At 41.0% G+C, this 25,599-nt stretch overlaps 2 protein-coding genes across 3 annotated transcripts in view; one reads left to right on the forward strand and one right to left on the reverse strand.

Moving 5' to 3' along the window:
* Window positions 1-135: 135 nt before the first annotated feature.
* On the reverse strand, window positions 136-8,960 carry LOC130110345 (60S ribosomal protein L5). Its single transcript, XM_056277420.1, has 8 exons — window positions 8,872-8,960; window positions 8,303-8,372; window positions 8,096-8,211; window positions 7,830-7,964; window positions 7,094-7,296; window positions 5,558-5,735; window positions 1,430-1,518; window positions 136-296 (listed from the first exon to the last, which is right to left on the reverse strand). Exons 1-8 carry the CDS (start codon window positions 8,872-8,874, stop codon window positions 197-199), a joined length of 894 nt encoding a protein of 297 aa, XP_056133395.1. The 5' UTR covers window positions 8,875-8,960; the 3' UTR covers window positions 136-196.
* Window positions 8,961-12,152: 3,192 nt separating this feature from the next.
* evi5b (ecotropic viral integration site 5b) overlaps window positions 12,153-25,599 on the forward strand; it is a 61,551-nt gene continuing 48,104 nt past the window's right edge. For both annotated transcript variants that reach the window (XM_056277404.1, XM_056277405.1), the window contains exon 1: window positions 12,153-12,370. The gene's annotated coding sequence lies outside the window, so the exon portion shown is untranslated. The remainder of the gene's footprint in view (window positions 12,371-25,599) is intronic.

A 25,599-nucleotide genomic window follows, 5' to 3' on the forward strand; every position in this document is an offset into this window, starting at 1 on the left:
CTCTTAATTATGAATAAAGTCTCTCCAGGTGCCATAGGGAACCTGGTTTACCGTTTCAATACTAGGCTAACAGTCCATAATTAACCAATAGCGCCATCAAGTGGTAAGCTTATGAAGTACAACACAAAAAGGCCGTTATTTCTTTGATAACATTTATTTGAACTTTTTTGAACATTTGAAACAGATGGCCAACATTTTAATCGTCGGCCTCCTGTTCCTGAGCCCTGAGGAAGCTTGCCTTCTTCTGGGCAACACGGTCTTTCCTCTGGGCCAGAGAGAGCTTTGCACGGTTCCACCTAGGGTAGTGAACAAAAAGGGAAATTAACACTTTTATTGTTACATTTTTTTTAAATGACTAACCTAATTTCGTCTAAAATTTGATTTTAAAACCAACAAAGGGTACATTGACTGCATGAGTGAGAACTTTGCTTGTACAACTATCAGACATAATTCATAAAAAAGTAGTCTTTTCTTTTCTTTTTTTAGCTTAAAACATGTTGGCATTTCTATAGGGTGGTAGAACTGGACAGCCCTTGTGATAAAGTCATAAAAAGACAGCCTATTCACACAGCTGCTTTGTGGGAGACAATCAGAGCAGTCCCCTTTCTTTCAGGGTTCACACACTACAATAACCCTCCCCAATCTGCCTGTGTCGGGGGCATCAGAAATCTCAACACCTCTTACCCACTGCAAACCCGTCAGTTGTCCAACGTGTTCAATAAAGCTATGAGATAGGTGGGTTTGAGAAGCTGAGGTGTGGTGTGATGTTCTACTACAATATTGTCACCTTCAGCCCCTCCACACCACCAGCACTGTCCCCTTCATCTACATCCCCTTTTTTCAAAATTGGAGTAGGTGGAGACAGGTGTAAAATCTAATGTTTACTTTTAAAGTCTTGTAATGTTTCTCTATTTCAATCAACTGTTTTAGCAACAAGAACATTGAAACGCTTTCAAAAAACAAAAAAAAACCCAAAACAATATTCTCCAAACATAGTGTTGTGGTAATGCTGTGGAAGCTGGATATATAAAAGGCAAACCACCTCCTTGGGAAAAGAGCAGCAAAAAAAGTTGAATCTTAATGTTATCGCTTTCCCCTTCATCCTTTTGACAACCAAAACAGTGACTAACCAGACTGGTCAACAGTAGTAGTGTGGAAGGACAAACTCCCACCGCCAACTGAACTTTTAAAAAAATAAAATAAAAATGTTCTCCCATTCTACATAGACTTAAAGATTTCAAAATTATTTCCAGCCTTTTTAAAAGAAAAATTTCCCTACTAACAATCTACATGTCCAGTAAGTGTCTTTTATAACTACAATTACCTTGGTGCTATTCATTTTAACAGAAATCCCCAAATACCAATATGCATTGTGTGGGAGTTTGTCAAAGGCGATAAGTATGGTCCCAAAAAGACCGCTGTATCTCACCTCTTCTTCTTGACTTCTTTGGGGGGCTTCTTTTCATGGACTGGGTTCTCACGAATGGTAGCATGAGCCTTTTTGTACATTTCCTCAATCTGAGAAAGAGACGTCAGTCAAGTTCATGCCAAGCAATTAATTAAAATGCACTCCAGTATTCATTCCACCGAAACATCAAATTGTAAGATGTTAAGTCTGGACTGCCCCTCATATGAAGCAAGGCTCCCCAACACCCCCAAAATAACTGCACGATTGCCGTTTAAAAGACGAGCAAGGGGGCTATGTAGTTAAGATGCAAGGTAACAATTGCAAAGAACAGCAGCTATGAATATTAGAGCTGGTAATGTCAAGGAAATCAAGCGGAAAAGTCACATGATGCATACACCGTGCACGTGGGCATGTGTTGGAAGTTGTCATGCAATGTAAGATCTGTGATAGTCTGCAGCAAAAACTACTTAGCCCTTTTTAAAATCGGTTTCCAAAGCCGTTATTTAATAGTCCACTTTTGCAATTGCTCTTAAACGAGGGAGAGGCCAGACCCCATCTCCCAAGCCAGATCAATGAGATCCCCTTGCGAGATCATCTGGCTTGCAAGGCTACTAAATTACAGCAGTTTTTGAAAACAGCCCTCTATAACCAATCAGGGCCCTTTTTTTTATCCCCCCCGTCTTTTTTTATCCTCAATTGTACTTGGCCAACTACCCCACTTCTCTGAGCAGTCCCTGTCGCTGCTCCACCCCCTCTGCTGATCCAGGGAGGGGAGATCTGGGGAGGAGAGGACCTGGGAGATCTGGTGTAAACTACCATATGCCTCCTCCGATACATGTGGAGTCACCAGCCGCTTCTTTTCACCTGACAGTGAGGAGTTCCACCAGGGGTACGTAGTGCGTGGGAGGATCATGTTATTCCCCCCAGTTCCCGCCCCCCCCAAACAGGCACCCCAACTGACCAGAGGAGGCACTAGTGCAGCAACCAGGACGCATACCCACATCCGGCTTCCCACCTGCAGACACTGCAAACTGTGTCTGTAGGGACGCCCAACCAAGCCATCAGGACCTTTTCTGCGTTTGTTAGGGTTGGCTACCGTTCACATTTGAACCGATACGGGTACCGGGAATTCTGTACCTTTTTTTCAGTACTTTACCCTTTCTGTAATAACCAAAGTGTAATTTCAGTTGTAAAAAAAAAAATAAGTCCAAATGTCTCAATTTCAATGCTGTTATCCATCTATCCATCCATCATTAACTTTGTTATTTATTGAGAACATTTATTGCAACAAACCACAGAAAATAAAACCCCTCCCTACCTCCCTCTCCCCTCCCAAACCCATCCCTACAACCTCCAGCCTGTCACAGTCACCAAGGCATAGTGTGAGAACGCCGTTGTGTGTGTCTCGGAGGAAGCATATGTGATATCCTGATCTAGGAGTCGTAGCAGTGAGGTTTGTTACTGTAAGTGGGGCTGGGGAAAAAGGGGAAAAAATTTGATAAAAAAAAACACAAACTGGAGTCAGTCGAGTGCAACTCCCCGCCAGGTGTATCTCAACTTCTCTAGTGCTCGGCCTTGGCGGGGAAAAAAAAAAAAAAAACACCCTTTTTCTCCTACCGGGAGAAGGGAAATTATGGAGGCACAGCCTGCATATCTCCCTTTCTCCAGTGCTCGGACGTAGGCAAAGAGCCAGCTGAGGAGTTAGCCACTCAATTGTGGTATAAAACAGGTTTTTCAATGGTTTTGAATCACCGAAACCACAAGAGGTCCTTGATCATACAGTCATAATTATGCACACAAATGATTAGGCTGAAAAGTCCAGAAAAGGTTTGCTATGACACCATTTTGGTCTAACCCTAACCGTTTTTATTTTCATAATATAATAAAGCTGAGGAAAACGTTTACAGCCGCACATGCTCACCTCACACACTCTACGGTTGACTCAGATCTGGCAGCAGCAGGAATATTCAACCCTTCCTGTTTTGACTATAACCTAGAGGAAGTTGTTCCTTTATAATGTTTGTATTTTTTGGATTATCAACCATTTTTTAATAACTTTTGACCACGTCGATGCCTGATCTGAGTCAACCGTAGCTGTGAGTCACGCATGCATACACGACGTTGTCTTAGATCGGGCAGCGACAAGAGTGGCGTTGGTCGAGCAAGCTAGGGTGAATGAAGAGAGGGAGCGGCGATAGCGAGAACAAACGTTTTTTGAAGGTTTTTAATCATTGTACTGTGGTTATGGTGATTAAATATTTGGATACTAAATCAACTACGAGAGGTTTTGTTTGGGTTTTTTTGGGCTCCCCCCCTTTCCCCTATTGTTATCCGGCCAGGGCGGCGCAGTGGTTAGCGCAGTCACCTCAGAGCAAAAAGGACCTGGGTTCGAGCCCCAGGGTAGTACAACCTTGGGTGTGTCATCCCGGGTCGTCGTCTGTGTGGAGTTTACATGTTCTCCCCAAGTCTGCGTGGGTTTCCTCCAGGGGCTCCGGTTTCCTCCCACAGTCCAAAGACATGTAAGTCAGGTGAACTGGCCATACTAAATTGTCCCTAGGTATGAATGTTTGTGTGTGTGTCGGCCCTGTGATGGCCTGGCGGCCTGTCCAGGGTGTCTCCCCACCTGCTGTCTAATGACTGCTGGAATAGGCTCATGCATCCCCACGACCCTGAGAGCAGGAGAAGCGGTTCAGATAATGGATGGATGGATGGATGTATCCAGCCAATTACTCCACTTGACCAAGCCGTCCCGGTCACTGCTCCACCCCCTCTGCCGATCCAGGGAGGGCTGCAAACTACCATATGCCTCCCCTGATACATGTGGAGTCACCAGCCACTTCCTTTCACCTGACAGTGAGGAGTTTTGCCAGAGGGACGTAGCGTGTGGGAGGATCACACTACTCCCCCCAGTTCCCCCACCCCCGAACAGGTGCCCCAACTGACCAGAGGAGGCGCTAGTGCAGCGACCAGGACACATACCCACATCTGGCTACCCATCTGCAGACACGGCCAATTGTGTCTGTAGGTACGCCTGACCAAGCCAGAGGTAACACAGGGATTCAAACCAGCGATCCCCGTGTTGATAGGCAACGGATTAGACCGCCACGCTACCCGGACAACCACGAGAGGTTCTTCATGATATTGTTCTAACTATGCACAAAAAATGTTTAGGCAGAGGCCCAGTAGTTTGTGAGATTAGCCAAACAAACAAACAAACACACACACACACAACTCCAGGCTATCTGCCTGGTGGAGCGTATGAACAACTTTTGGCTCACCATTGCCCTGACTGTGTTGGACTTAAAACAAGTTGTAGGTTTAGGGGAGGAGTAACATAGTCTTGCTCTCTTGCTTTCTCTCCAACGTATACTCTCTAACCCAGATGCACACTTGCAAAGAGCGGTAAAAACTCATAAGGAAGCATATCGATATTTATTTTAATTCACAACACCCTCTCAAAGTACTGAAATTCGGTACCAATTGATTTAACGTGAATAAGTGCTCAGTAGCACCGACGTAATTCAGTCAGTACCCTTTCTAGTAGAGTTCGGTACCAAACCCTAGTGTTTGTGATACCTATAGTTCCTCCAAGTGCATTACCGCTATATCGTACAGTCACTGAAATATTTTTGATTCCTGGAATTGAGCCCTATGACACGGAGTCTTTTGATGCAAAAAAGAAAAGAAAAAAAACACCTTATCGGGCCATTAAGTGACCAGGCATCTTGCTTTACACTGCACTGCATTTTTGACCCTTAGGCCTATGTCTCACATACTGAGACAAAGTCCCACATTTTGAAGCAAAATAAAAGACGTTTCTTCATTTAAAGATAAAATGATTGGTTGTACATAAACACACCAACAAGTCATGTAGTTATTAAGAGTTATTAATCACCATAGGTCATGCCTATAGCATTTTTTTGTTATTCAAGCATATTATTTTATATATATGCGCACACACTAAAGAAATGTAACTGCAGGCAGGACAGAAATATGTAGTTACACCCAATATGTATCATAAAGTATCCTATAAAAAGTAGAAATTCTAAATATGTCCTGCACCATCCTGCAAACTCTTACCGTTTCACCTGCATTTGGACTGTTTGCACTCAGTCATCTTAAATTAAACAGAACATAAAGAAGACTTGCCGAATCAGGAGTGACTCCATTCTTGATGAAGCGGGAGAACTGCTTCTTGTAAGCATCTTCATCCTCCTCCATCAGGTAGCTCATGTATTCTGACACATTAACACCCATTATGTGCTTACGGTGGACCTCAGCGTTAAACTCCTTGCTCTCAGCATCATACCCAGGGAAGCGTTTCGTGCTTAGGAAGAAAAAAGAAAAAAAAATTCCAAGGTGTTTACATACATTAAGTCAGCTAACCTCCCACATCAAAACAAGGCATATAAATACAGCAGCAAGTAATATTTCATGCAACTGACATCTGCCAACCATGCATCAAGACGGGATTTATTTGATAAATTTAAGTCTACTATATATGTAAATGTGTTAAAATTTACTTGGAATTAGAATTAACCTGCTTGATAGGTCTTTTATGGGGGGGACATTTTAGATTTACAACACTACTGTTCAATGGAATTATGTGTTCTTTGTGCACAGGAAAAACATTGGCCAATGTTTGCCAGTACAAAGCACGGTTTAAGTCTGTTGAACCCAGAAAAAAGAATACCGTTTTTTATTCTTTAACCATTTAATCTTTAATCGAGATGAGACTTCAAAATTGTTTTTAATACCGAAGACAAACAAGATGCCCTGATCTATACACAGTGGTGTTCTTACATTTGAGAACATGAAAATGTCTTCTACATCGGTCATAAAGCTGTTCATAACTAAAGGAACTTCAAAAGCAACTTTGACCAACCCAGTAAACGGATGATCCAACAAATGGAAAATCAATCGCTCAAGCTTTGGTACAGCATTGGCATGCATCGTCAAAACTGATCAGCCTTAAGCTCATGATTGTTAAGTTTACTGCCTTACCCCTCATCCAGGAAGATACCAACATGCCCAATTTATTAGAGCATGCAAGATGGCCAAAATTTATGTTCCATTTTGTAGTCTATACACACAAAGGTACTTATTCAACATTTCCTGCCAAACCTTTAATGGCTAAAGTCTAAAGCCGAACACGTACAGTATAAAAGTAGAGCATCATGTCAAATAATGCTAATCTCAACAGTCTGCCAGCCAAAGCACGTCAAATATGAAAAATGCCAATATTAGCACTGCTCTGCAGTCAGTAGTAGCATCGCCATTAGAATTAAGACAGTTTTCTGAGCTGTTGCAAAGTGTCAAGTACATGCGAAGCTAGACACTGCTGCTTTAGGGACTTTATGTTCAACTAAATACGAGCATCCTTCTTGATGCACGTTGACTGGTGTTGTATTCTGGCCTCAAGAGGTAACAAAAGTGCCATTAGATAAGCTGTACGACTTTTGATCCAAAGCTATTTTGGAGAGAAGATTCTTACCGCGACCTACTGTGTACAGGAAAAGCTACATTATAAAATAACTACCCCTATATAGAATGTTTTACAATTATGCTTGAGAGTAGGCCCCACATTTTGGGAAGACAGATGCCACGTATAATTTCTCTAGTGAATCACCAAGCTGATCAATTTACTCAAACACAGGCCATATATCATTGAAGGTCATTAGTTACCTGTGGGGAATAGACAGGCCTCCATCCACAGCCCCTTTCAGGGCTCCAAACACCTTGTTGCCTGTGGTGGTTCTGGCAAGCCCAGCATCCAGGTAGCAGGTAAAAGCACCTGGCTGACCATCAATGCTCTCCACATTGAACTCGTCACCTGTGACTTCGACCTGGCCTTCATAGACCTTATCCAGGCCAAACTTGTTCAGCAACTGAAGAGAGACAACATTGCGTGTCAGTGGGTTCAGAACGACGGCACATTTGTGAAAATCTGTCATTACAAACTACCTGGTTGGGAATTACTTTTAAGAAAACATGTTTTAAAATAATGCTTAATATGGAATTTGGATGCTTTCAAACAAATCCAGTCATAACAAGATAGACCAACTGAAACTAATTGCACGCTTAGGGCTGGTGTGCAAAAATTTCAAGCAAATCCATGCCACTATATAGAGGCTGAAGCCAATGCTGCACTTCTTTTGCCCTTACAAACCAACTAAATCACTTCTGCACCAAGTACGTTGACACTTTAACCACCCAGTATTGCTGATAAATTAGCAAAATGAAAGTCCATACCACGGAGGGTATGGCGTGAAAACTAGATTCACCACTGACTCAACAGATTCACTGTTAAATCTTGAAAACGTAACATTCAAATTAGTGTCTACCATCTGTAACATGTTGAAAAAGCTTGATAGGTTGTGTACATTTATATTTTGCACAACCACATTAAGTCAAAACTTACCCTGCGAGCCAGCAGCAGACCAGTGCAGTAGGCTGCTGCATAGTTTGTCAAACCAACAGAGATCCCATACTTGGGCAGCTCATGGGAGTAGGCCGCACACACAATCATGTCACCCTCGATCTTAGCATAGGCAATCTGAAACCATAAGCGTCCAAAAAGTTAACTTTACTCCCATAATATTGGCCTCTCAATAATGAAGTGTGGAATGGTTTAAGGTCCCAAACCTTCTGAAAAACACCAGAGCTTTTCTCGATCAATATACTTAACTGGCAGATAATGTCCCGGTTTGAGAATCGGACAATCATCCGGTACTTTGGTGTGTTGTACTTGTTTTTATCTTGGATAACCAGGCGCTTACGAGCGAAGTAATCCGTCTTTCCCTCTGCAAAGCATAAACATCACAGATTAGGACTTTATTTCAATGACAAAGATGTCTAGAAAATGGCACGATTAACTGTCAAAGTATGCATTACCCCTCCTCCTCCTGAATTTAACCTGGTACCTCTTGAAGTAGGCCTTGTTCTTCACCACTTTCACAAACCCCTGTGGGAAGACATTCATCGATTTAGCATTTAACTTCAATGCCACATTGTAAAGTAAACAAGCCCATTCTGTCAAACTGGGTCACTGAAATACATGGCAAGACTGACACAGTGAACAAGGGTGGCATTAGCGATGCTTCACACTGCATCGATAAAAGGCAATGAGACGAGTTAGCATACAGGCTAAGTAAGTTTGACGTTCACCGAAACGGGTGTCATAGCAGTTTGTGAAGTGTTCAAGCTTGGGAAATGTTAACAGTCTCTTCCGCCACACAAATGTGAAAAGTACAGGACAGTTGATTGTGGACAACAGGAAGCAATGGGTTGGTTAAGGCAGCCATTAGTTAGGCCACGTTTAAGAAGACCCCGGTGAGCATTATCTGAATGGAATCTATTTTCATCCACGCGTATGTAACGAACTTTTGAACATCCGACTCCACAAAACACAAAATGCATGTCTTAGCTATGCAAAGAGGAACATATTGGGGCAGATTACAAACCATTTTGCAGTCTTTTAGTCTCCTTATACAGGAGCCCGGAGCCAAAGACTAGGGTTTTGACTCCGCTGCACTGGAAAAAGGAAGAGGGGCATGCGCATGCTCAATAAGTACCGAGGCACAGGATGAACACTAGCAAGGCCATACTGCAATATATTTGTTACTCTGCCCCCTATTGAGCTGGGGTGATTCAAGAGAATCGCTGTCAAGCCACATTGTGTATTGAAATATTGCTCTGATGCAAATCATCTTGACCACGGCTTTGCAAAGTTTGGATGAACCTGCATTAGTCTGACGATTTACCTTTGGGGAGATCACTTTAATGTGCCATATCGTCAGTTCAAGTCAATTCATTCAATGTACTGTGGACTACTACTACTACCACTACCACTACTACTACTACTACTACTTTCGGCTGCTCCTGTTAGGAGTCGTTACATTTTACAAAAAAAAAGTCATCACCAAAAATAATTTCATTTCCACCTGGTGATGCAGAACTTAATCAACATTGTATTCTTAAAACGAATTGTATTCTTACAATGAATTTGTTCTCTGCATTTAACCCATAGGAGCAGTGGGTAGCTGCAGCGCCTGGGGACCAACTCCAGTTCTTCTTTCCATTACCTTGGTCAGGGGCACAGACAGGAGTATTAACCCTAACATGCATGACTTTTTGTATTTCTTTTTTTCACTCTGAATTTAAAAGCACGAACAAGTCAAATCCAACAAATGCAAGTCGAGTCAAGTTTATATGAGTGTGCAAAAGATGCTGATTGGGCAGACAATTTTGTTAAAGATTTGCAAATAACTCACTTACTACTTCTGCTACCACTACTGCTACTATTACTTCTAGCTGCTCCCATTAGGGATGCCACAAGTGCTCATCCGTTTCCGTCTCTCCCTGTTCGCCACGTCTTCCTCTGTCACACCAGCCACCTGCATGTCCTCCCTCACCACATCCATAAACCTTCTCTTTGGCCTTCCTCTTTTCCTCTTGCTTGGCAGCTCCATATTCAGCATCCTTCTCCTACTTGTGGGGTATATGCGTTGATAATATTCATCATCACACCTTCAATTTCCAGCTTCATAATCATCACTCTGTCTGACACTCTCTTTGCCTCCAATACATTCTTGACATACTCTTCCTTCAGAATTACCCCTACCCCATTTCTCTCCCCATCTGCACAATGGTAGAAGAATTTGAACTCACCTCCGATGCTCCTGGCCTTACTCCCCTTCCCCTGGTCTCTTGCACAGTGTAATTCCCATCCTTCGCTCCATCATATCAGTCAGCTCTCTCCATTAACCAGGCATAGTGCCACAATATTCAAAGTTCTGACTTTCACCTCCAAACTCTTACTTTCCCCCTATAAATCACTTAATGAAAGCATTTTTATTGTCTACCCTGCTTTGTTTTGATTTTATGCTGTCTGATACAGTGTTGCTTATTTTTTACTGTTCTGTAAGGTGTCCTTGAGTGCTCTGAAAGGCACCCACAAATAAAATGTATTATTATTATTATTATTATTATTATTGTTATTCTTTAATGCGTAGTGATAATGAAAAAATGCACACTGACAATTTCCACGGGGGATAGGCCCAATATCAAAGCTCTACTTCATACCCATTAACTGCAATGATGTCAGATTTACTTCAGTTTAAAACCTTTCACTGAAATTCACAGAGGCAACAGTTAAGTCTTCAATTCCCCACAAAAGGCAATGCTTATGTTCTGCGACTTGATGGCGCCACAGAACCTTGGAAATTTGATTGCTAACTTTTGACGAGAGCTGTTAAAATATGTGATGAGATGCTGTTATATGTTGTTGTGTATCAAATTCAGAGGTCTACAGCCAGTGTTGCCAAATCAAGGCTACTAAATGACAGGAGTGGTGCATCTCAACATAATAAAGGAAGACTTGCGTCACTTCTTTCATGCAAAACCAGAAAGGTGGGTTTGATAACCCTCTGGTATTTCAATCAAGATAGACAGCTTAGTCACATTTTCATTGTCAAGGTACTTAGGGTTGGATGTGATTATATTATGGCGAGTATCTTTCTTATATTTTCACATCAAGCCTCAAATTTGTGACCTGAGAGAAGCCACAACGGATAGTGCAGCCACTCTTTGTCATTTCATGATTACAATGATACATTTTTCATATTCTTGTTTTTGGAGTTTTTTAGTCATTGATATCATTATGATTTTTGAAAAGGGATCCCTTTTCCACATCACCACATAAGGCAAAATGCCTTGCTAGGAAATGATGTAGCAGAGGTTTTCATGCCTGATCCACCCTACACTAATGGAAATACTTTTTCCAGTTAACTGTGAATCTCAGGTAAGAAATGTTGTTGGTTCTATCTGGGTAAATGTCGTCCAGACAGGGCTCAAGTGGTAACGTGTGACTCGTGACAGAGAATTGTCGTAAACTACATGGGCTTTAAATGTAAACCCCGCTGAAGTATCCTTTTTCCTGCTTTTTTCTTTTGATCCCATGTTGTTTCACTGCTATAACCCGAAACTCACAGTGCAGCACCAGATGTTGGAGTAGACATATTAGAGGTTACATAGAATAATTTGAATTTGTGAATTGAAGTCAGATTGACTTTATGGATCTGGAATTCTATTCATTTGATTTAATAATCTTGAAAATCGTTTTAAACTCCCCTCAGCGTGCCAACTACATTTCACACGTCTGTACAGATTTCGATCATCGGATGAATGAATGGTAGTTAAATGTTTAAGAAAATTTGAAGATTTTAGACCATTAGTATTATATTTTTGACTGATTCGAAAACCTCGTGATTCGTTATTGTTGGTCAAGAAATTGCAGTGTACATTTTCCATGGTCATTCCGAAATATCGGGAAAGTGTAGGCTTTTAAAAAGACCAAACATGACTGAATGTGCAATTTTCAGGATTTTTCCTTGTTCCTTTTTATTTTTATTTTATTTTTAGATCTCATCTGATCCATTTAACCTGGGCTGTGATTGTCCCTGAAATCCACCACCATATATGCTTTATTCGGTTGCCAGCACTCCTCTGTGTTTTCCCACGGACGTCATATGGTACACAGTGTCTTGTTGTCCAACAGGCGGAACATGATTCGCCCTTATAACTTTCATTGCAACTTCCATTGCATTTAGTGTTTAGTCGTTGAAGCGCAGCTGCGCAACAAAAGCAGCAGATGCCAGTACTGTTCCGCGTTGCAGCCGTATTGCGCATGCGTGATAGGATGTAAACATTTACTAGGCCACCGTCTGTCTGGGCATCAGCACATTTGTGTACACGTATTCGGCTTCATGGGCTGGACCGCGAGTGGGAAACTAGCTAATCTTAGCTAGCTTGGAAGTAGTAATTTCTCTAGGCGAAGCTTGGAACGGAACACCTTCAACGCGAGGTGTTTTAAAAGCGTTTTTTTTATAGTAAAATTGAAAACTTACTTTCGTGCATGGGAAGTAGACGACATTTGTTGTTTTCGGCTGAAAACGCTTCAAGGTAACGGAGGTTATGTCTTTTGGGGGGCGCAATCTAATTTCTGAGACGGATCACAAACTCAAAGGAACGACTGCTATAGTTGTTTTCACACAGACGCTATTCCTGAGCTAAATCACTTGAAATTACTGTCTTAAAAGGGCTACATTAAATAACCAACATGTTTGATTCGTGTTTCCTGTTCTTGCCGCAGCTTTTCATTGCTGTCAGTCACTCGCTTTGACTGTGCCATTGAGCTTGTTCACTATCTCGCAAGGAAAGACTCCGGCTATCGCCTGGAACGAAAAAAAAATACATAGCGGAACGTGAGATTTTCTTCTGCCTTATATCTAGGGTTTATCGAGTGTTTGTTGAGTTGTTTATACAAAAAGTCATTAGAGAAAAAAATTAAGCATACTGTTGCAATTAACATTTGATAATGGAGCAATTATCCAGATTAAGACAAAATACCAGTTACACTTAAATCGAGACATCCCAAGCCTCGTATATCAAATCCTCTTCTACAGGTTTCATGATAGCACCAATTGATAATGTTAGAGCACTGACGTTTAAACCAAGGATTCAGACAGCTTAACACTCCGGGGTGTTCAAATAACGCATAAAACTGTTCAGAGGTGGCGTACTCAGTATGGCACTGGTATAATCAAATATCTCGGGTCTATATTTGGCTTGTGTATTAACTGGATTTTTGCATCCATTACAATAATTAGATTAATTTGAAACTGAGATGTGCTCTGCTAATGGACTGTTTCGATTACAGTTGGACAACATGTTTTCTCTGGATTCAATTACAAACACTTGCTTCAGCTAGTCGATGTCTTTGATGGTCATGACCAGATGCTTCTGTAATATTAAAATAGGTAGCTATAATAGGGAGTGTATGAGAGGAGAGGAGAGGAGAGATAGCCAAGTCAGAGGATTACTTGTCAGTACTCGTCTCAGTTAGACACTGGTCATGTTTTGACAGAAAGCTTCCCCTGTAACCCTGCCTCCAGCCTTAGTCTAGACCAGGGAACTTTGATGGTGGTGGGGTCTGAGAAGAATTGCGTAGTCACCAAAATGAGTGCAGTTAAGTGTGTTACTGTGTGCAAGGACACATTTATGTGTACATGGTCCTTTTAATGCTTAATACATGTGTGGTCTGGTGAAAAGAGAGAATTGTTTGGGTGATAATGGGTCTAAACAGAGTGAAGGTAAATTCAAAATGCTGCTGTGAAGTGTTTTCTTTTGATAGTTTTATTGCCAGTTAAGCTTGAATGAAAGAAATACAGTTTTCTAGTGACACGGAGGTTCACGGGGTTCAGGTCATAGTTAAAATTTCCTTTGGTGACTGTGCCAATTGCTACATATAAAACCAAGAAACTGAAGGGAGGCAGGGGGAGAAGGAGCAGAAAGCGGCCAGCAGAGCAGTTGCCCATCATTAGTTATTTCATAGAACTGAGGAGTATAAACTACTTTGTAAAATGTTTGTCTCTAGAAGGTGCAGGTCATTCTTGGTTTTAGGATAATGTAGCCAAGATCAAGGACTCAGTTTTGCTAGTTAAAGATATAGCCAGCACACTTAACTTTTTAGGCCATGCTACATTTTTGAATTCACTTATTGCACAATGTAAAATGTTAGATTGAGGAGGTTGCACCCCTCCCTTATAAGGCTGCACATGGAAGACAATCCTTTAGGGGGACAATTGAAATGCTCAGTGTACAATGCACAATTCTAAGCCTCCCTCTGTGTGTGAAGTGAAAGCCTTTCTGCTTGAGCATGAGTGTGCTGTCTCAGTTAACCCTATTCCTGTACCTTCAGAGCCAATGTATATTCTGTTGAAGATACCCATTGCTTCTGTTTTCTTGCTGTGCCAAATGATTCTGCACTGATTTACTGCTTAGGACTACCATGTGAAGAAGGTGCCTCTCGGCAAGACGAGTGAAAACAAAATGGCCGATCTTGACTGTTTATGTGTCAAATTAAACTGTTTTTCCCATTTTGGTTCAACTCAGATGATGACCTTAAAAACTTTCAGGCTAAAAGTTACAGCAAAACATGGCCATAATAGCTTTAGGTTAAGATTTAGTTACAGTTATCCCCAGAGCTGATGTGTCAGGTAGCTATTTCATACTGTGCCTCAAGCATTAGAAAGGAGGAAAGGACTTTCTCTCAGGCTTTTGGTGTTTTTGTCTTTCTCAATCTTCATGATGTTGTTTTACTGAGGTTTTATTCAGACCTGATCTAGCCTTACTGTGGGTTTCATTAGCCATGCATAATGTGTCTCGGGGGCCCATTCTCCTTTGAGGTCTTTGGCAAAAAAAGTAGAAACTATCTCTTGTTGTCAGGATTTATGGGGAAGCCTCTCTCCAGCTGGCTGCACTTGCTAAGAAGTGTAAGGCCACCTTGACATTGGCATCTTCCAAAAACCTGACTTGCTCCTTTCCTGACCCAATGAATCTTTTTGAATTTTTCATATAGTGCTACTTAGATTGGAAAGTGGGCATGTATCATCATTTTAGACTATTTTATGGCTGCTTGAAAACAAGTAATTTTCTGGGCCTAACATTTCAAACATGCTTAACCTTTTTTTCCCCTCTTGGTGTTTATTCGAGATAGTCATCTTTTCCCTCCCAAGTTAGTTCTGCATGGCGTCCCACACTGGGGATTGGCCTTTGAAGGAATTTCATGCCCTCATCTCCTCTTCTCCGTTGACAAAGGGAAAGGGTACAGACACAATGCTTGTCTGGCTCAGTGGTGCAAAGACAGTTGGATAGCATTTGGATACCAGAAACATCCATGATGAAATGCAAATTAGGGAATACCATTTTCAAATCTGAATACACAGTCTCAGGTCTTTTCCCTCACAAAATTAGAAATCTCATAAAACGTTCACCATCCTTACATAATTGTCTACTGTATGACATAATAGCCCTTGTCTATAATGTGTCTCAAAGAAGGATCGGAAATTCTATTTTCAGTGTGCTTTCTACTCACTGTGCCAATATGATTTGTCTTGTTAATTTGACAACTTTTATATTTGAGCATGTCTTCACCGTTTACCTTTTAACATTTAGGTTGAATGTTGAAATGATTTCAGCTTGTGTCAGTACAACATTCAAATAAACAATTATACATTAAGGCATGGGGGAGGACACTGACTAGTTCATTTGTGAATATTATGCTCAACAAAACGTCTTGTTCTTCATGGCATATAAACCTACTGTGGAGCCAAGATGCTGACAGATTGTGTTCGTGATGGTCTAGGTGGTTCAGTGCAATTGTGCATTCCCAGTTTTATTAATTGGCGTTGAATTGAGTGCTCCTCTTCCAAGAGCCCTGACTATTTGATGTGGCTATAGTAGTTAGACTACAGTGGTTTAAATCTACTATTGCTGTTACTACCATGTCCTGCTACATCGACTCAAAAAATAAATTTTCAACATCTTTCAGATTTGGTTAACTTGTGAGAATTTTTTTTTTCATTTCAGTTACATATGAACATAATTACCTTGTTGAGATGTCATGTTGAAGCAGCAAAACGTTTTAATAATTTGCTCAGAAAGCTACACTATAGTGTTTTTTGGGTCAGATATGGTGGCATCCTCCATTCTAGCTGAAGTATGATTTGTAAATTGAATTCTAATGCCATGCAGTTCTGCCATGATGAGAATATATGCCTCTACGTCTTTGACAACTCAGGAATGTGGTGTAGTTGTGAAAACAATCACAGTTGATGGGCCTACTTCCCGTTTCTGTCTACAGTTGAATAGATTTGGCACAGTGACTTGCCCTGTAACAGCTAGGGATCCTTCAATAAGAATGTTTAACTCAACATCACGTTTGAAATAACCGACTTTATTATGAGTTAGTTTTCTCCACAGTATGATATTCTTGAAATGCCAAGCTTCTTATTCAGGGTACTAGAACTGGGCAAAATGACTTCAAATCAATATTGCGATAATTTCTCATATTTACCTGTAACAATACATTAACAATATTTTTTTTTAAACCACTGTTTCAAAAATACCACTTTTTTTTTGCTGCTAGCATCACAGCTCCTTGATGACTGTCTGTATTATATGATCTGCTGAAAGATCATATAAGTCAACAGCTATCTTTTCACAGATTTTTTTTGCAAATGTAATACACTGCAGTTTGGGATAAAAAATATTTTCTCAAGGTCAATGCATATTCCTTGTCCAGGGTTTGAATGAGTCTTTTGAAATGGCTATGTTCCACTGCACCTATGGGGGGGGGGGGGACTGTGTCCTTCAATAAGTAATGGTGTCAGTTATCCTGTTCAATCTGCATGAATCTTTTGCGTATTGAGAGGCATCAGTTAATGCTTGTGTTAGAAACTGCTGCTTTGGGGAATCACTTTGGCCATGAGTGTGCTTGTCGGTCTCGGTTTTGTGACGAGAGTACATGTTTCACTTCTCTTTTTATCATGTTTGCTGAAACCAAAATACAACCAAACAATCGTCACTGCATCTTTTTTTGGAAACCAGCTCATCTTCCTCTGTTCAGTTATAGGTTCTGTATTAGTGCTCATGTTGTATCATGCCCGGCACGCCGCCTATGTTTTGAATGAGGAACGAAGGCTGCACTAGGCGGAAGCTTATGACTAGATATGATGACTGGGTGTTGTAGTTTTTTTTAAGCGGACAGCTCACATTACACAATGGAGAAAGCTTTTACCGAACACACCAACAATGATCAAAATCTTGAGCCAGATCCCTTTTCCCCCTTGTAGGCCCTGCTACTTGAAACATTTTTATCAACTATGTCCTCTACCTCATTCATCGTTTCACTCTGCTCTTTTAAAGCCTTACTCAATTAACTTCTATTCAACTCAACTCAAAACTTTATTGCAGACTCAGGGTCCATAACAGACAAAGACATGGTTAAAAAAAATGAAGCCATAAAAGACAAGAACCATTGGTAAAAGATAAACCCAAGACAATACGTAGAGTAAACATAATACAATAACATAAAAGGAACAAATCAGTGTCTTACAAGGAGGCAGCTATACCAATGGTATTGACTTCAGTGCTAAAAAAATGACCAAACAACCAACAATCGTTTTGCTTTGCCATTATTATTATTGGGCATTATGGCACCTTGTAGTGCATCCTCTCTATTTTTCTATTTATCTGCCAAGAGTTGGTAATTGGAAAAGACAAAGGGAAAATTACTCCACATGTATACAAGTATAAGTACAATGACTTAACCATTGTGCTTATACTTGTACGTACCTAAGAAGTAATTGTTTACTTGCAACATAATACGTTTACTCCTGATTAATTTGTGCAAAATGAAATGTACTATTTTTCATTTTATAGATAATTGTACATTGTGCTAAACACAAGTTGAAATGAGAACCCCCCGCCCCCCCCTTTAAAATCATTTTAGGGGTCATTTTAGTGTGTCGTTAAAATGACTAAAGCCCTGTACAGCTAAAGCAAGTGAATGGTGATGGCCTGTTTCCCCAGAGAAAATAATAGCATAATTAATGAAATGAAGTGCATTAATTGGATGGTAGTGTGTGGGATGACAAGAGGAACAAATGTCCAAGAGTTATGGAGTTTTGGCTTTTTTTTTTTTTTTGTCAAATGTTCCTCAGTTTCCTCAACATACAGGGTTGGTAATATCAGCAATATAGTAACATGTTGCCTTGTGTAATACTAAACTTATTCAAAGTGTCTGTATGCAAGGGGGTTAATTGAAATGGACTTATTTCTGTTGAACGACAATTTACAGTTGTACATTCCAATTAGCACAGTCTTTGTTCTCATCTCTTGACTCACTTTGTCTCTGACTTTTTCTTTCTCCTTTGTCTTTAGCGCTCTACAGACTGCTTGATTGAGACATAGTACCCACAGAGAATGACTCATCATTTTTTGACAAAGAGACCTGAAAATTATTGTTTCCTGCCTGTTGGCAGTATCCAGACTTCCTGTTGAGGTGAAAGTTAAGGCTTTTAGCACATACACTTGAAGCCAGATGATAAGACTAATGTGTTTTGTTTTGTTTTTTTCTCGTGAGATCTGCTGGGAGGTAAATTCCAGATTGAGTGTCTTGCTGAGTACAGAGCTGCAGTTCCGCCTGTATGCTGATCTGAGCTGATCTGAGCTTTCTGAAGAATAGGCTTGGGTAGAGCACTTTGACCCTTGCTGACAATATGATCACCGTATGACTACAAGGGAGTGGGACTTCAATCATGGCAAGAGCTTAGAGGAATGAATTCTCTTCAGAAAAGATTTAATTATTGACTTCGATTTTTGGATGTTTTTTGTTTCTCTTGTACATCTCTCTCAGTGAATACATATTGGATTTCCATATGGAAGAGACCCATGAGTCTTTGGATTTTTTTTTTTGGAACAGTGGTACTCTGCAGGGAGGATTAATTACACATAGGTAAAGTTGTTCAGTTTATCACAATGTTCTTTTAATAATAATTTCGTCTTTACCTTTTTATTAAATAATAGCTTGGTTGAGTGAATTTGAATGGTTTTGGCTAAATCAGGCTGGTAAGTTTGAATACAAAGGAGTTTTCTTTTGTTTAGTGGCCATTCTTTCAATAGTATGAATACTTTTATCATTATATCACTTTGTCACGTCTCACTTCTTCTTAAATTGTATTGTTAAAGATATACTAAACATTTTAACGTTTTTTGAGCTGTAAATTAAATGACTGTATGGTCATGGGTTGAGAATGGCTCAACATGCCGTCTACTGTTTTAAATCAGCCCTGAACCATGCAAGGCCAATGCTGACTTAGTGTCGACCGGTTGGGACTTATCTACGTAATGAAAAGAAAGAAAAAAAAAAAAGAAAAGAATATTAACGCCCTCTAATCAGAGGTGAGTAACCCACTTCCCCCTTCTGTCTGCGACACATCCGCTTTGGGGCACCTTTGCAGATCTCCCCAGCTATTCCTGCCTCACACATCCACTTTTTAGCATTTTTCATAATTATGCAGGGGGTGGGTTAGGCTGAGACCTGGGGGATAAGTTACACTTCAAAGAAAAGAAGAAAAAAAAACATGTCAGTGACGACACACTCCCTGTATGTGTGTGTTGTTATTGTGTAGTACCTTTTGAGGCAGTGGTGAGTGGTGACACGGTGTTAACTGGGGTTGCGTTTATGAATGTTACATAAAGCTTTTGAACAGTGACCACCAAGGGTTTCTATTTGATATGTCATGGCATTTGAGGTTTACCACTGCCACTGAATGGATATTTACTCCAATAAAGGTTCACTGCATGTTTGCTATGGACTGTAAAGCCATTTCTAAAGCCATCTGGATCTAAATTGTGATTAAGGCTATACAAATAAATTTGGCTTGATTGACAAGGATTCAGCAAGTGCAATTATATTTCAGTTGTATCTTATCCACAAAAATTTGTCACTAAAGATGCAGAAATTCAATTCAGTTTTTGATTAATTTGATATTCTGTGATGTCATGCTTCTTTTATTTTCTCAAAACCTGTTGACATGTTCTTTGAATAGTGGTAACGAACTGTTGGTTATCAGCTAGGCAGCTAACGAGAAAACCGATCAGTGTATCAGTCTTAATTCTTAACTGAGTAGCTGTCTTGAATCCCATCGCTTAAAAACTTGCTTAAAAACAATCATTCTAATGTAATATTATACTTGTTTGTTTGGCAATTGCAGCTAGCAAACCTACATGTTAAATAATCTCGAGTGACCATTAAGTGCTTTTTGAAACGCACAAATTATAGCTGTAAAAATGTTGGAGTAAATATATTTGCTTGGCTTCAAGATAAGAGTGGTAGAAAAAGTTTTCTGCAGTTTTGGCAAAGATAAGGGCTTGAGCAAAGGTTTCGGGATAAAACTTAGTTCATGTCTGATCCTGCAACAGTCTAAAAGTCCTTGGGGGACTTAGGGATCTAGGGTGTTTGCAAGTCAAATTTATTCATTCCTCTCATTTAAGAAACTGATTTTTCATTTGTTACAAAAAACAAAAACAAAAAACAAAACTCAGATCAGTTAACCTTCAAGCTGCAATCCTCGGGTCGGTTACAAAAACTAGACTTAGTAAAGACTTATGTACACACAACGGATGTATTTACGAAGTTGAATCAGAATTTACATGACACTAAATAAAAATGGGTTGCACCTTGCCTATTAATCAATATTAAGAACTTACCTGTCACAAAATTTTTACACATACCAACTAGGAGGTGTAGTTGTTGGACTTAACAGAGAACTGTAAGGTTTTATCAAAACAACAGCAATGACACAATTTGATCTAGCTTAACTTAAACAACAACAAACTTAACAATGACCCACTTAGACCGTTTGGAACTGTTATTTGAAAATGGGGAAAATATTTGTCTTTAGCCCTTTTAAAAAAAAAAATTGTTCTCCTTTTTTCTCCCCAATTGTACTTGGCCAATTACCCTATTTTCCGAGCTGTCCCGGTCGCTGCCCCACCCCCTCTGCCGATCTGGGGAGGGCTGCAAACTACCACGTGCCTCCTCCGATACATGTGGAGTCACCAGCCACTTCTTTTCACCTGACAGTAAGGAGTTTCACCAGGGGGAAGTGGCATGTGGGAGGATCACGCTATTCCCCCCAGTTCCTCCTCCTCCCCAAACAGGTGCCCCAACCGACCAGAGGAGGCGCTAGTGCAGTGACGAGGACACATACCCACATCCGGCTTACCACCGGCAGACACAGCCAATTGTGTCTGTAGAGACGCTCAGCCAAGCCGGCGGTAACATGGGGATTTGAACTGGCAGTCACCGTGTTGATAGGCAACGGAATAGACCGCTACACTATTACCCGGACACCCCCATCTTCAGCCATTTTACACGACAGGCTGCATCCCTTTGATTTATATGATGTGCACATATTTGTCTGACGGCAGCTCGTGAGGCAGGTGTGCAGTTCCATATTTACGCGTGAGCAGTTTTTAATTGGCTGGCTGCTGTGATGTTAGCTTAGTAATAGATTTACACATTACTGAGGCTTTACTAGGTACAACATGCCTTGCATTCGAACAGTGCAACCCAAATTATTAAATCTCTAGTTTACAACTTACTAATTTGTAGCTTTCTTCATGACAACACAGACACAGGTTGGTTCTTTGAAACAGGCGTTTATTGCTTGGACACGTCTTGTTTCTCTGATACATCCATGCCTTAGTCACGCTGTGAGAACTATATTTGTGAATGAACATAATATAAAATACATCAACAAATTATACAGTACATATCATGAAAACAAATGAAAATACAAAATGGCGCTGAGCGCAAACATGAAACAAAGGTATTCTACAAGTAGAATAAAATACCTCGTTGGCTGCTTGTCACGAAAAGAGTTTCTTACGTCCTTGGGAGTCTTTCAAAAGTTTCTTTTGACTGTCTGCTTTGGCTTCAGACGTCAGTAATTGACCTTTAATGTAATATATGCAGCACCTGAAAACCTTTTATTCTACAAAATAGTCTCTGCATGGTTCGCCAGCAATGGCAGGAAATGCATTTCTCTCATCGCAGATGTTAGGACCCAAGCATTGTGTCAGGCTGCCCTTTATATGCCTGAGCGTGTGCTTTATTGTATTTCAACTGTAACAAATTAATTTAATGTCCATCAAATCACATCAGATTTAACTTTTAACCTTACATCAAATAAATTATGTATTTATTGTATGAAATTATGGAATCAATTATGAATCATGAAAATAGAGCATTTATGCAACAACACTTACACTCCCACCAAAATCACTCATTAATTTGGAATGTGGGATTTACTTTTAAACAAAGATTATGAAAGGAATCGATAAAATGGTTCAAGCCTGAATGAATGTGACCTTATGTATGTGACTTAGTAGGCCTCAAGTAAGGTAACCTTGTGAATAGGCCTTTTGAGGTGAACTGATCTAGTAAGTGGTTTTCTATCAAGTGTAATGTCACTGACTAGTAGCTTCAGCTTTTGCACCATGCTGGCAGCACTAGGGTGAGCTTCTATAATGCTGGCGAGCTTCCATTCATTTCTTGGTGAGCTGTCAACTTGTAGAATCACAATGTCATCGATTATTGAATTTCATGTTGTTCTTTGCCATTTCTGTCATTGTTGGAGGATTAACAGATATTCCCGCTTCCATCTTTGCTAGAATTCATTGGCTAAGAACTGCACTCTTCTCTACCTTTTGCACAGATAAAGGTCTTCTTTGCAAAACTTTCCGGGAGAGGGCAGAATAAGTGATGATTCTGGAGTGGTAGGATCATGAAGATGTTCAACACTTAGTGGCCTGCTGTTGATTATGGCCATTGTTTCATAAAGAAACGTCCTCAGAGTTGTGGTGTCAAGTCTGCTTGTGGACTTGTCGAGCATGGCAGTCAGGATGCTTCAGATCATTCGAATTTGGCGCTCCCAGACTCCACCCATATGGCTTGCTGATGGGACGTTCATTACGAATTCCTAACCGATTGTTCGTTGATGTTCTTGAGCCATTCCCTTGAGCAATATATAAAACTCTCCTAGCACCCGTGAAATTTGTTCCCTGATCGCATCTTAATTGGTGTACAGGTCCTCTGATAGCTACAAATGTTCGAAGCGTATTCATGAAAGCATCTGTTGTCAAGTCGTCTTGTGTTTCTATGTGCACTGCTCTAGAGCATAAGCAGGTAAACAACAATCCATAACGTTTTAATTACTTTCTTCCTTTATAATGAAGGGGCCAAAACAATCGAGACCACACTAAGTCTCGGCTCTCTGTTCTAGCAGAGCTGTCATTTGTTGAACCTCTGTATTTCTTCTGCATCACCTACATTTTACGCACTTGTAAATGTCTGAGGAGACCACATTCCCACATCCTAAGATCCATATTCTGTTTGCACGCAACTCATTCATAGCAGTGCCTCTTCCTTGGTGGTGTGCACGCTCATGATGATGTTCGACGAGCAGGGCTGACACATGAGATTTCTTCGGAAGTATTGTGGGATGTTCTACGTCATGGTGCAAAGCTGATTGGGATAGCCAATCAGCTTTGTTCCCACCCCGAGGACATTATTCTTGTCCAAGAATGCGTTCAGCTGGTGTAACTTGTGCTTGTTTAGGGCGTCTTCTTTCTGAAGCTTGATTTTCTGGATGTCGTCAGCGAAGACTTGTTCTTGCACCAGCTTGATGGTGAAGATTTTTGCTTCTCTTCTTTCTTCAAGGCTAGTTGCTTCATTCATTCTTGGCTGAAGTCCCTTGAGTTCTCTGGCAAATCTCTTGAGGCTGGCAATAGCTGTCACTGCTCTGGACCAGTCAGGAAATTTAGTGAAGCGGTTTACCATTGAATTCACTTCTTTCGTCTTGACTGCGTGAACATGGACTTTGCAAAACTCAGGGTCAGTCATTTTACTTCTCCCATCATTTTCTCGTCATGTGGAAGATTCTGCTGCCAAAGAAAGTCGGGTCCTTTCAACCAATTAGTCTCTTTCAGCTGAACTGCACTTCGTTTATTGTCTGGGAGATTAGGTTTGTCCAAGTGGGAGTTCGTAGTGGCTATCTTCCTTCTGCCTTATATTTTCTTTCACTTTGGACAAGAAGAGATGGTCTTCCTGAGAATCAGGAATCAGGAACAATTTATTTTTCATTTCATATTATGTACTATGTACACAAAATAACATTCCCCCAGCCCATAGCAGTGCAACACAAAAATACATATCCAAAAAACCTCCAAAAACACCACCACCAAAAACAGAGAGAACAAAGCAAAAAAAAAAAAAAAAAGAGCAGCCAACAACACAGTCCACCCAGTGCAACATAATCCAAAAACTCGACTGCCCAGGAGAACGAACCCCTGCCAGGATGACTGTTGGGACTGCTGGTGCGCATGGGCTAGCAGTTAGCCTAGCTTGCCCCGCCTCTGCATCCCGTCAGATCGCCCTCGGTGTTTCCCCTTCAAGTGCAGCTCCAGGCAGCGCTGTGGTCCCTGGCCTATTGGATGCAGCAGACGAGGCTCCCCCAGCTGATCCAACACCAGCTCTCCAGCCAGACACCCTCGATACACCTCCTCTGCACTCCACACGACGACAAAAAGACAGACGCAGACAAAAACACAGCACAGTCGATGCTAGGCGAGGCCGCCGCCAGACCGCCTCGGTGTTTTCTCTTGGGCAGGGCCGTGGGCTAGCAGGTAGCTTAGCTTGCCCCACAGCAGACCAGCTCTCAGCTGATCCAGCGCTAGCTGTCCCAGCCAAATGAAATCGACAGTCAAAATAAAAACTTAACACGATGACAAAAATATAGATGTAGACGTGGACAAAGACACTGCATAATCGGCACTGGGTGAGGCCATCACAAATGCGAGTCTGTGCCACCATCTTCCCACACCGGATGAAAGAGAAACTGGGTTATCGCCTGCAGTGATATCTGTGAAATCAGATTTGAGAGGCTTGATTATGTCTGTTGGATTGATCTCTTTGACTTGAGTTTTGCACACGAAGTGTACTTCTCTCTTTAGCTCAACTGATGGCTGCACAGCAGGTGTTACTTGTCACACTATGATTCTGTGACTGGTTCCTATTGCATCACCATAGTCACTTGCTGGATTCGCGCAGCCAACAATGCTCCAGCCAAGATCAGTTCGCTGTGCATACAGATGATTTCCTTCATGGGACAGGATCTCCCTTGGAAGAAGGGCTTGTTGGCAGTTATAACCGATTAGAAGGCCTACTTCACAATCCAATGGTGGTGGAATCTTGTCTGCCAGTTGTTCCAGATGAGGCCATTTTTGAGCCGTTTCAGTTGGAATGTGCAACCTGTCTGCTGGAATGAACTCTCGTGTGAAAACTCTTGGCAATGGAATCCTTTTCTCTAAGTTGTATCCTCTCACTTGTAGATTTGACAGTTTCTGACAAGGTATGACTGTTGACCTTGCATACATTGTGGATCGCCGCAAACTGGCATTCTCTTTGTTTGTGTTGAGGTCTTGGCCCACTTCATCTAGAATGAAAGTCATATCGCTCTGCATGTCTAAGAGTGCGTAGACAAGATCTTCTTGATCTGGCTGTTTCGTGGATGAGACCCAGACTGGTATGATTGAGGACGTTTGTGTGCTTAGGCCTTCTTGTATGACTCTGATGGTAGTTGCTGTTGCAGCCATTTCTTGGGTGTCTGCTTTATTCTTTGAGTTGTTGTCTCCTTTCATAGGTGTCAACCTTTGATGTTCTTTGAATTTGTCATCATGCAAACATGGCGGGTGTCTATTCTGACAATTTTCACATGTGC

The sequence above is a fragment of the Lampris incognitus genome, chromosome 3, assembly GCF_029633865.1.
Source record: "Lampris incognitus isolate fLamInc1 chromosome 3, fLamInc1.hap2, whole genome shotgun sequence".
Taxonomy (NCBI): domain Eukaryota; kingdom Metazoa; phylum Chordata; class Actinopteri; order Lampriformes; family Lampridae; genus Lampris; species Lampris incognitus.